The sequence below is a fragment of the Nannospalax galili genome, unplaced genomic scaffold (genome assembly GCF_000622305.1).
Source record: "Nannospalax galili isolate Female #2095 unplaced genomic scaffold, S.galili_v1.0 scaffold1830, whole genome shotgun sequence".
NCBI lineage: Eukaryota > Metazoa > Chordata > Mammalia > Rodentia > Spalacidae > Nannospalax > Nannospalax galili.
In genome coordinates, this window is record NW_008328092.1 from 41,184 (window position 1) to 53,296 (window position 12,113).

The following is a 12,113-nucleotide window of genomic DNA, read 5'->3' on the forward strand; positions in this document are numbered from 1 at the left end:
ATTTCATACATGCATAAAATGTATTTTTGATCAAACCTACACCCACTCCCTCCCCTCCAACTCCTCCCATATCTCCCATATCACTTTTTTCTGACAACTTCATGTTTTTTTTTTTTTTATGGAGCTCTGAAGAGGTAACCCTAAAATCTTTTAGGGACAAGATAACAGCTCCCAAGTACTTTTGATTTTTTGGCCTTTGGAACAGTATATGTTGCTAAATGTATTTTTGATCAAACCTACACCCACTCCCTCCCCTCCAACTCCTCCCATATCTCCCATATCACTTTTTTCTGACAACTTCATGTTTTTTTTTTTTTTATGGAGCTCTGAAGAGGTAACCCTAAAATCTTTTAGGGACAAGATAACAGCTCCCAAGTACTTTTGATTTTTTGGCCTTTGGAACAGTATATGTTGCTAAGAGGCCCAAGGACATTTTGATATTTAACCAAGAAACTGGCTACTTTTCTTTTGGGTCTTTTTACCCTAACTGCATAGCCAATTCCTACCTCCTATTCTTACCACACCATCCCCTGAAGAGGTTACCCAGATTGCCAATAGGGAATAGGGACACAGACCATTCTGGCTTCTTCCATGCTGAATAGGGATGCAGGGTGAGGTAATTGGGGTACCCCTTCAGTGGATCTACCTCTCAAATTGCACAACTCTTAACTGTAGGGAGAAAAGAAAATCCTTGACTGGTACCAAGGAGATGTGAAGGAGAAGTAAAGGCAAGAGTAGTTAGCATTACAAGTTCTAGACAGGGTTTGATTCCCAACACCCAGAAAAAAGTCAGAGCAGGGCAAATTTCAAATGTTCATATCAGAGTCCATTGAAATTTCTTGATGAGAGCTTTCAAAAGCATCCCTCCATTGGATTCCTCCTCATGTTTCTTTTGTCTACCAAGTCTGGACTTGAGAGTGATAGATTCAGGATTTGCTTTTCAGGCACTTTGATAGCTTTTGGAATGGCTAGAATCAGTGTCAGTTCCCTCGAAAAGGCATTCAGATAGGGAGAAAAAAGATTTATCCATCATTTTAGAACAATGGTGGGTTATCTCCCTTAGCCACAGGTGGGCACTACAGTATTGCAGATTTTTTTAGTCTTTTTTTTGAGACAGGGTCTCCTTGTAACCCCAGCTAGCCTGGAACCCACTACATAGACCAGGTTAGTCTCGAACTAACAGAGATTCATTTGTCTCTACCTCCCAAGTGCATATGCCACCATGCCCAGCTGTTACTGACTTTTTATGTGAAATTAGAATCACAAAATTTTAGAACAAGAAATATTTTAGGGGGTGTAGAGAAAGATGGCTCAGTGGTTAAGAGCACTGGCTGCTCTTGCAGAGGACTCAGGTTTGGTTCCTAGCACCCACATGGCAGCTAAAAACTGTTTATAATGCCAGTTCCAGGGGATCTGACGCCTTCTTCTGACCTCCATGGGCATTGTACAACATGGGTGCATCTATACTCATACACATAAAATAAAAACAAATCTTTTTTTTTTTTTTTTTTTTAAGTTTTTTTTGAGACAGCCCTAGCTGTCCTGGAACTCACTATGTAGACCAGGCTGGCCTTGAACTCAGAGAGATCTGCCTGCTTCTGCCTCCCAAGTGCTGGGATTAAAGGCATGCGCCACCACGCCCAGCAACAATAAAATATTTTTTAAAAATTGTTTTCAGACTGGGCATAGTGGCACATGCCTTTAATCCCAGCATTCAGGAGGCATAGGCAGGAGGATCTGTGAATGAGTTCTGGGCCAGCCAGGGCTAAAAACAAACAAACAAAAACCAGTTTTGAGATTTTTGTAATGAATTGTCCATATTTTTTAGATAAGGAAACTGAGATCCTCAGAATTGGAGGGCTGACCTCTGTCTCGCTGGTTGCTAGCAGTACATTGGTAGAAATTACTGCCTCCTGGTCACTAGATCAGTGATCTTCCTCCCCAACCCCAGTCGTATTCTTTTTATCCTTATACTTGGCGGGTAGGTTTCCCTCCTGCTGGGATAAACCTGGGGCCTTGCACATGCTAGGCAAGTGTAATAATACTGAGCTATATTCCCAGTCTTAAATTGTCTTTGAAAATTAGCTTTTATACTATAGACTGTAGATTTTAAATAACTCTTATTACAGGTTTGTTATGTTTTCAAACAAACATCATTATGGAATTAGTCTCCCCATGTTATCATTGAGTACTTGTGGGAACTGGCTCATTTGATTCCTAATTGAGATCTTTGCCTTTAATAATGATCATAATTTAAGAAACTTTTTTCAATATGGGACAGTTATCTGAACTAGCTCCTCTCAGCCACAAATATAAATGAAAAGTGTTCCCCTTTCAGGCGTTCCAGAAGCAGAGAGAGAGACAGAAGCCGAGAGCGAAGACGATCTCGGAGCCGAGATAGGAGGCGCTCAAGGAGTAGAAGCCGGGGCCGGCGTTCCCGCTCCTCCAGTCCTGGCGGTAAAAGCAAGAAGGCTGAGAATAGGTAATGCTGGCTTGGGACTGTGTCTGTTGTACGAGGTGGGAACTGATTCCCCTCCCTGTGTCTTTTTATCTTTGCCCTTTAAATTTATCCTTACAAATAATTATACAAGTTTGACTTTTACTCTGAACTGTTGGCGAAGTTTTAATTAGGTTGTGAGGTTTAAAATTCTTTTGGAAAACAGTAGATTCAATTGATTTTAAAACTGTGCGTTATAGTCTCATTTATGTATTATTAATGGTCAGACATTTTGTGAACATTTTTGTAGGGGCAGTGCTGAGTATTGGACTCTAGTCCTCACACAGGCTAGGCAAGCACGCTACACTGAGTTACATCTCTAGCCCCAGAATTTCTTCCTGAGATTATTTTCTCAGTTATTTATTATAGTTGTTGACAAATAACTATTTAAATTCATGGTATACTGTATCAGTTTCTTCTCTGTTGCTGTGGTAAAACAGCATGACCAAGGCAACTTACAGAAGGAAGAACTCATTTGGCTTACAGTTCCAGAGAGGGAAGAGTCCATTATGGTGGGGAGGCATGGCAGCAGAGATGGCCAGAATAGAAAGTCCAGTAATCACATCTTCAAGCAGGCACTGGAACCAGAGAGCCACTGGAAATCTGGCAAGGCTTAAGAACTCTCAAAACCTACCCCCAGTGACATGCTTCATGGTCCAGCTAAAACTTCCCTGAGCAGTACCACCAACTGGAGCCTGTGGGGAACGTTCTCATTCAAACCACCACATACACATTACTGAATTGCTATTTAGAATGGATGACCTTTGTTTGTGTGTGTTAAATGTGTATGTTTCCTGGGATGCTAGTAATATTAGATTTTTAAATATATTTTGTCTGATAAACATGTTTGCTATTCATGTTTCTCTCACCAATAATTTGTTCGTTTTACTTTTATTTTGCCAAAGTCAGTGTAATATTGTTGAGATTTCTTGAAATTAAAAATAAAGCCAGCTAGGCATGGTGATGTATACCTTCAAGCCCAGCACTTTGCAGGCTGAGGCAGAAGGATTGCTGGAGTTTGAGGCCAGCTAGGACTGCATAGCAAGACTCTGTCTCAGGAAAAAAAAAACAAACCCAAAGGATTGATAAGACAGCTCAGTGGGTACAGCACTTGTCATACAAACCTGATGACCTTAGTTCAGTTCTTAAAACTCACCTGAAGTGAAAGGAGGGAACTGACTATAAAGATGACCTCTGGACTCTACATGTGTGCTATCACTCACACACACAAACACACTTGCATGCAATAACAAAATTAAAAGTGTGTGTGTTTTTAAATTCAGAAGTGAATGAAGTAATTAACTTTGAAATAATTATGAAGTAAATACCCATGTGTTAAGGTCAGGAAATCAAACATCAGTATCCCTTCCATTTCACTTCTTTCTAACTCAGCACTCTATCTCTTTAGGTGAAGCCACTACTGATTATTTATTTATTATTTATTCATTCATTCATTCATTTATTCATTTATTTAATTTATTTATTTATATTGAGTTCATTTTTCTTGAGACAGTCTCCCTATAGCCCCAGCTGGCCCGGAACTCTATACAGACCAGGCTGCCCTGGATCTCACAGAATCTGCCTGCCTTTGCTGGAATATTGACTATTGAGTGGGAATGGTCAGTGAATCCCTGGGAATTTTCTTCCCACAATTTTCATCTGGCCATAGGGGATCTGACCTCAGGTCTTCATGCTTGCATAGTAAGCAGTTTACCCATTGAGCTATCTGCCCAGGCCCTGTTTCTATTAAATTTAACATATTCATGTTTTAAAGCTTCTTAGCAGACATGAGTAGAAGGATATTTTTTTATAAACTCATCATAAAATTAGAAATGGGGCTGGGGAAATGGCTCAGTTGGTAGAGTACTTGGTCTTAGTTCAGTCCCTGGCACCACATGAAACAGTGTGTTGTGTGTGGGCAGTCAACAATGCTGGGGAGGAGAGACAGGTGTATCCTAGCCTAAAACAGCAGGGTCCAGGCAAGTGAGAGACCCTGTCTCAAAAGACAATGTGGGTAGCTCCTGAGGAACAGCACCCAAGGTTGGCCTTTGGCTTCTACACATGTGCAGCTGCACACTCCTGGACACATGCAAATTAGAAATACAAAAGGAAACATTCTGAACAAGATTGGAGGACTCCCCTCTGCCATATCAATAAAAAACATGTCATACAGTTAGAAAATTTAGGGTAATATTAGGTATTTGTGTAGATACAGAAAATAGAACAGTGAAAACTGTAGACAGAGCCCAGAAAAAAAACCATGTATAAGGTAATTTGGTAGTGACAGGAGACAATACAGTCAGTAGAGAAAGGTTTTTAAAATAAATGGCACTAGGGCTGTTCGCTAGTCTCATAAAATAGAACTGCTTGCCTAACTGTGTTCACAGAAAGCAGTCCCAGGCAGAATAAAGAGCAAATTAGATGGCAAATATAATTAGATGGCAATCCTTTAGAAGTTTATATTGGAGAATATCTTTCATCTCTGGGTATCTTCATCAAACCTGAAAGGAATTCTGTAAACCACATAAACACTGATCATAAAGGGGAGAGGGGAGATTAATTTTATTACATTAAAATTAAAACATTTCATTCATTATTGGAGACCTAAGTGAAAATGTAAGCCTATTGTGATTTTTAAATATTTCTGCATAAATAAATTACTAAAATTTTACTTTCGTGTTTAAATTTTGTAATTATAATTTCGTAATTCTGTTTCCAAATGTTTGGTAATGTTTGCCCTTCGTGTCAAAAGATTTATCTCATATGTCAAAGTATTTGTTATTGAGATATGAAAATAATTGATTATTGGAAAAAAAAGAAAACGAAACTCGGCGGCCAGACATCAGGCCAGGCCAAGGCCACCCCGCCTGTCAGCAGCATTCGCTCCCTAGGCGCCCTAGGCCTGGCACCCACAGCACCTGCCCCTGAACCCGCTGTACCCAGGGCCCACACTGTGGTCCAGTTGGACTTTTAGCCCTGGGGGCCCAGCCATGAACCTGTGGGGCCCTAGTTGGGTGGACATCCACCTCTATGGCACCTCTGGCCCTAAGGACAGCAGGATCTGGACACCCAATGGGTCCTGGCCTCAGACTCACCAAATTGCTCACGGTTTTTAAAACTGATGGGGAAGGTGTTAGGGACACTGGGGCACAACAAAAAAGTCCTATTTTTCTGGAAAAAAAAAAAAAAAAAAAGGGAACCCAAGTCTATTAAGTAGTCTTAAAATGAATATCGTAGGACTGGCAAAGTGGCTCAGCAGGTGAAAACATTTGATGCCAAGCTTGATGAACTCTAGATCCAAATGGTAGAAGGTGAGAACTGACTCCTGCAAGTTGTCCTCTGACATGCAGATGCATGCCTTGTGGCGTGTACACACATACACATACACTAAATAATTAAATAATTAAAAAGGAATTTTAACGAGTGTTGTAGTTTCAAGCACAAATATATGATACATCTTTTTTTACCCTCTCTCTCTTTTTCTTTTTGGTAGGTCTAGGTCCAAAGAGAAAACAGAAGGCGGGGAAAGTTCTAAAGAGAAGAAAAAAGACAAAGATGATAAGGAAGATGAAAAAGAAAAAGATGCTGGTGTATGTCCACTAACTTTAAAATAAGTATAGAATATTAATCTTGTTTCTACTGTGACATTATTTCTTAATGTTATGTGCTTTATTTTTAGATAATTGATAACAATCATAAAACAGCAAGATAAGTCTTGATAAGAAATTTTTCTGAAAAATTATGCATTTTTGTAAATATTATGTTTTTAGAAAATTGTGATCAATCCACGTACATAGTGTCAAATTGGCCTCAAAAAATTATAAATTTAGGCTCAAGAATTTTGGCATATGGGACCAGGGAGATGGTTCAGCAGGTAAAGTCACTTATCACATAGGTCTGGTGATCTAAGTTAGAGCCTAAGAACCTACAAAAAAATGGAGAACTCGAATTGACTCCACAGAATTGTCTTCTGACCGTGATGACACTCATTCTATGGCATGTGTGCCCTTGCATACACACACTAATAAGTAATAGCTAATTTTTTTTTAAAGTTTAGGCACATGACTGTATTTTTCCTTAACATCTTTGCCAACATGGGGATGCCTTTTTAAAAATTTATTTACTAGGAAATAATTGATATTTGCTACTGTTATTTCTGTTTTCAAATGAGCAAATATTTAGATGCTACAACTAGAACAAATTTAATGTTTTCTTAAGCTTACTGACTGTGTGCCTTTCTTTTGAATTGTCTGTATCTTTTGCTTACCTTAGAATATGCTATTGCTTCAGCTTTTGTGTTTGCTTTTTAGTTCTCGCTCTCTCTCGCTCTCTCTCGCTCTCTCGCCCTCGCTCTCAGTCTTTTTGAGACAGGGTCTCCCTGTAGCCCCAGCTGACCTGGAACTCACTATGTAAACCACGCTGGTCTTGAACTCACAGAGATTCACCTGCCTCTGCCTCCCCAGTGGTGTTAGAATTAAAGGTGGGTGCCACCTTGCCTGGCTTAGTGTGTTCTCTTTTTTTGTGGTTCCTTTTTCAGGGGCAAGTACTTCTAAGCAGAATAAGGGAGGTCTGGGCATCTGGCTTTGTAGCTAGTTTCTGTTTTTGAATGAATGAATGATCTTGAGAAAAAGCAGTTTCAGAGGCTCTTCTTTAGAGAGGATGGTTTTGAGAAAGGATCTCATGCTCTGTAGTTGAGGATGACCTTTAACTCCTGATCCTCCTGCCTCTGCCTCCCAAGTGTTGGGATTACAGACAGGTGTGTGCCCACCATGCCCCATTTATGTGATACTGGGGATCCAACCCAGGGCTTTGTGCATGCTAGGGAAGCAGCCCTGATTCTAGTTGGCCCCTGATTCATTGTGTAGGCCAGGTTGACTTCAAACTCAAAGCAATCTTGTGAGCCATTATGCATGTGTGTGTATCTGTATATGTGTGTCTGTGTATGTGTATGTGCACATGAATGCTGTAGCCCACAGAGGATAGAGGTATCGGATCCCCTGGAGCTGGAATTACAGGTGGTTATTAGCTACCTGACATTGGTGTTGGGAATTGATCTTGGGTCCTCTGGAAGAGCAGTACATGCTCTTAACCACTGAGTCATCTCTCCAGGCCTGTCTCCTTCTCTTGGGAGCAATGAAGACTTTAAAATGGTTGTTTCCAGAAAACTTTGACTTAAAGCCTAAGAAAACAACATGTCTTGGGATTTAAACCTGACAATTGGGAAAATGTTTGCCAGTTGATTCTGTTTTATTCTGAGTGAAAAATCTGTAACTTTTGTACATATTTCTTATGATTGAAACGAGATTAATATATAGTTCTGAGATCTGCCTTTTGGCATTCTTCATTGAAAATATTTTTATCTGTTTTTAAGAAATACTTTATTTTTATTTGTGTATGAGTGTATTGCCTGTAGGTAGGTAGGTGCACCCATTCGTGCAGTGCTGGGATATCAGAAGGAGTCGAATCCCCTTGAAATGGAGTTATGGACAGTTGTTAGCCATTATGTGGGTGCTGGGAATTGGACCTGGGTCTTTTGCAAGAGAAGCCAGCGCTCTTAACCACTGAGCCATCTCTCCAGCCTGCTTTTTATTATTCCTTTCCTCCCTTCTTTTCTTTCTCAGGGTCTTTCTATATGGCTTAGGCTGGCCTGGAACTATCCCTGGCTTCCCAGGATTGCAGGTGTGCATGACCAGGTGTGGCTTTGTGATTTGATTTTTAGAAAAAAAATTTTTTTGTTAACATTTATTTTTTTATTTATTTTAAATATTTTATTATTTTTATTTTACGTGTATGAGTGTGTTGCCTGCATGTATGTGAGTGAACCTGTGTTGTGCAAAGCTGCGGGGGTTAGAAGAGGGCTTCAGATTCCCCTGGAACTGGAGTTAAGGATGGTTTGTAGCCGCCATGTGGGTGCTGGGAATCGAACCCGGGTCCTCTGCAAGAGCAGTCAGTGCTCTTAACTGCTGAGCCATCTCTCCAGCCCCTATTTATTTATTTTTGTGGTGGGGTGTGTGTTGCACACAAGTGCAGAAGTCAGAGGACAACTCACAGGAGCCGGTGCTGTTTTTACCTTGTAGATCCCAGGGAGATAGGACTCAGGTCAGCAGGCTTGGCAGTAAGCATATTTACCCTCTAAGCTATCTCACTTGCCCTGATTTTAATATAATTAGAAAGGTGACTGATTACAAATTTGGTTTACATTCAGAAATTTAGAAACCATGTGTTTTTCCCTTTATAGACTTTGGAGAACTTATTTAGAATCTCATGTGGAATATAATTGTTAATGCTGATTGTGATTTTGATTTTTCCCACTTTTTGTTTCTCTATCTCTGTCTCTTTCTCTTTCCCTCTCCCAAGAACTTTGACCAGAATAAGCTGGAGGAAGAAATGAGAAAGCGAAAAGAAAGAGTTGAAAAATGGCGAGAAGAACAGCGTAAAAAGGCCATGGAAAACATAGGAGAACTGAAAAAGGAAATCGAAGAGATGAAACAAGGGAAAAAGTGGAGTTTAGAGGATGATGATGGTACATTTGGAATTTGGATGGGGCTTTTTTATTGTGGAAAATATATATAAAGTAGTTTTTGCAATTTTAACACATACCCCTTCACCCCAAACTGAGGGTCAAAGCCAGGGTCTTTGGATGTTAAGCAAATGCTCTGAGGTACATCCCCAGCCATTTTAACCTTTTAACCATTTAACCATTTTAAGTATTAAATGTTTGCTTGTATTGCTTGTAAGTATTAAACATTGTCTCAGTCTGTTCAGAATATTGTGTAGCCACCATCATTGTCCATTTTCAGAGCTTTTTCAGCATCCCAGTTAGAAACTCTCTACTCGTTAAGCATCTTGCCATCCTGGCTCTATATTATTTCTGTCTCTATGGATTTGCCCATGTTCTTCATGTAAGTGGGATCGTAATGTGTTTTCTTGAATCTGGCTTGTTTAGCATTACTGTCTTCAAGGTTTATTCATACTTTAGCACATTCCACTTTTCTTTCCATGGCTGAATAATCAGTATATGAATATGATGCTTTTTGTTTTTGATATAGTGTTTTACGGTGTAGCTCTGACTGACCTAGAAATCAGAGATCCACCTGCCTCCTTGCCTGGCTATATGTTTTTATTTTTCATGTTTGAAACAGGGTCCTGCTTTATAAGCCAGTTAGGACTCAAACCTGTCGTCCTCCTACTTCAGCCTCCCAAATGCTGGAATTACAGGCTTGTGCCACCGTGCCCATTTTATGCCATGTTTTATTTATCTACCCTTATGTTGTTGAACATTTGGGTTGTTTCCACCTTTGGATTATTGTGGATAATGCTTCTTTGAACATTGGTATGCATATAAATATTTGAGTTTGTGTTTTCAATTTTTTCTGAGTATACCTGTGTTCTAGAAGTAGATTTGCTGGATTTGTATTAAGGTTCTTGTGATTTTGGATATGGGGCTCTCACTGTTTTCTAGGCTGTCCTGGAACTACTGGGCTCAATTGAACCTTCTCTCAGCTTCCCAAGTAGCTGGGACTGTAGGTGCAAGCTACCATGCCTTTACAACTGGAGATTTTTGAATACCTTTTTTAGTGGATGCTAACATTTCAATTGTAAAGTAGTAGTAAGAATCACTGCTTTTACTTTGGAGTGCATGGTTAAGTGCTTGTGGAGTTTGTAGACATCTCTTAATATTTTTGCTACCAGTATAAATGTTAATAATGAGACTAAGTTAAGGGTGTGCTTTTAAAATATCACTTCTAAGTTTTTATAGGGGGAGATTTTTTTTTTTTAAGGGGGAAAATGTCTTTTTTTTTAAAAAGCTTTATTTTATTTTATGTGTATGCATGTATTGCCTGCATGTAGGTAAGTGCACCCATGTCGTACAATGCCTGAGGAGGTCAGAAGAGGCTGTTGGATCCCCAGGGACTGGAGTTAGGGACAGTTGTTAGCTACCATGTGGGTGCTGGGATTTGAACCTGGGTCTTTAGCAAGAGCAACCAGTATTCTTAACTGCTGAGCCATCTCTCCAGCCCCGAAAAAATATCTTTTTTATTGTCTTTGTGGTTCTGGGGCTTGAATCCAGGGTTTAGCATATGCTAGGAAAGCTTTTCCATTTCTGATTTTGATTTTGAGTTTTTAGTAAAGTGGAAGATTGTGAAATCTTACAGGAAAACAGAATTTTGGTCATTATTCTGTGACAGTTCCAAACATAAATCTCTCTCTCTCTCCCCCCCCCCCCCATACACCCCCTCCCTCTCTCTCCTTCTCTCTCTCTCTCTCTCTCTCTCTCTTCTTGTGCTATGTGTTGGGCATGGTAATGTTTAATCCCAGCACTCAGGGAAGAGGCAAGTGAATATCTAGAATCAAGTCCAACTTGGTCTACACTGCAAGTTCCAGGCCATCTGGGGCTACAGGAAGATGCTGTCTCAGGGAAAAACAAAACAAAACAAAACAAAACACAACTGGTATTACAGGGGACCCTGTCTCAGAAAAAGAAAAAAAGGCAAAAAAAAGAGTGACATGTGCCCTTTTTTTTTTCTTTCTGTAACTGAAAGGTACTTGCAAGAAAAATAATAATTGTTACTTGTTGTACAAACATAGGATCTGAGTTTGACCACAGAATCCATGTAAAAAAGCCAAGCATGGTGCTGCACCCTTGTAATCCTAGCACTAGGGATGGGGAGAGAGGCATATCCTTTGGGTTCACTGGCCAATCAGCCTAGCCTAATTGGTGAACTCCAGACCAAGTAGCAGACCTTGTCTCCAAAAAACAAGGCAACTGGGGCTGGAGAGATAGTTCAGCAGGTAAGAGCACTGGTTCCTCTCTTACAGAGGACCTGGTTTTGGTTCCCAGCGCCCACATGACAGCTAACAACCATCGGTAACTCCAATTCCAGGGGATCTGATGCCATTGTCTGACCTGTGGGCATCGCATGACATGGGTGCGCTTACTATACATGCAGGCAATACACTCATACACCTTAAAAAATAAAAAAGATGACTGCTGGACATGGTGGCACACACCTTTAATTCTAGGCAGAGGCAAGCAGTATAGATCTTTGTGAGTTCAATGCCAGCCTGGTCTACTTGAGTGAGTTCCAGGGCAGTCAGGGCCACCTAGTGAGACCTTGTCTCAAAAAACAACCTAAAATACAATAAAATAATAAAATAAGCTGGATGGGACACAAACCTTTATTTTTATTTTATTTTTTTAATTATTTTTATTTTATGTGTATGCTTGTATCGCCTGCATGTAGGTAAGTGCACCCATGTCGTGCAGTGCCTGTGGAGGTCAGAAGAGGCTGTCAGATCCCCTGGGCTGGAGTTACGGACAGTTGTTAGCTGCCATGTGCGTGCTGGGATTCTAACCTGGGTCTTCTTCAAGAACAACCAGTGTTCTTAACTGCTGAGCAATCTCTCCAGCCCCCGACACAAACCTTTAATCCCAGCCTTTGGGAGGCAGAGCCAGGTGGATCTCTGTGTCTGTGAGATCAAGGCCAGCCTGGTCTTCATAGTGAATTCTAGGTAGGGTGGGACTAGGGAGACCTTGCCAACAAAACAAAACAAAGAACAATAACAAAATAATAAATAAAAACAAGGTGAACAAGGTAAATGGCACCTAAGGAAT

At 40.3% G+C, this 12,113-nt stretch overlaps 1 protein-coding gene across 1 annotated transcript in view; it reads left to right on the plus strand.

Annotated features, from left to right (window-relative positions):
• The window catches only part of Ddx46 (DEAD-box helicase 46), a gene marked incomplete in the record, with an annotated part of 66,496 nt that overhangs the window by 9,169 nt on the left and 45,214 nt on the right, over positions 1-12,113 (plus strand). The window contains 3 exon segments of the mRNA XM_017801888.2: positions 2,339-2,482; positions 5,991-6,087; positions 8,855-9,020. Coding sequence (XP_017657377.1) covers positions 2,339-2,482; positions 5,991-6,087; positions 8,855-9,020 — 407 coding nt within the window.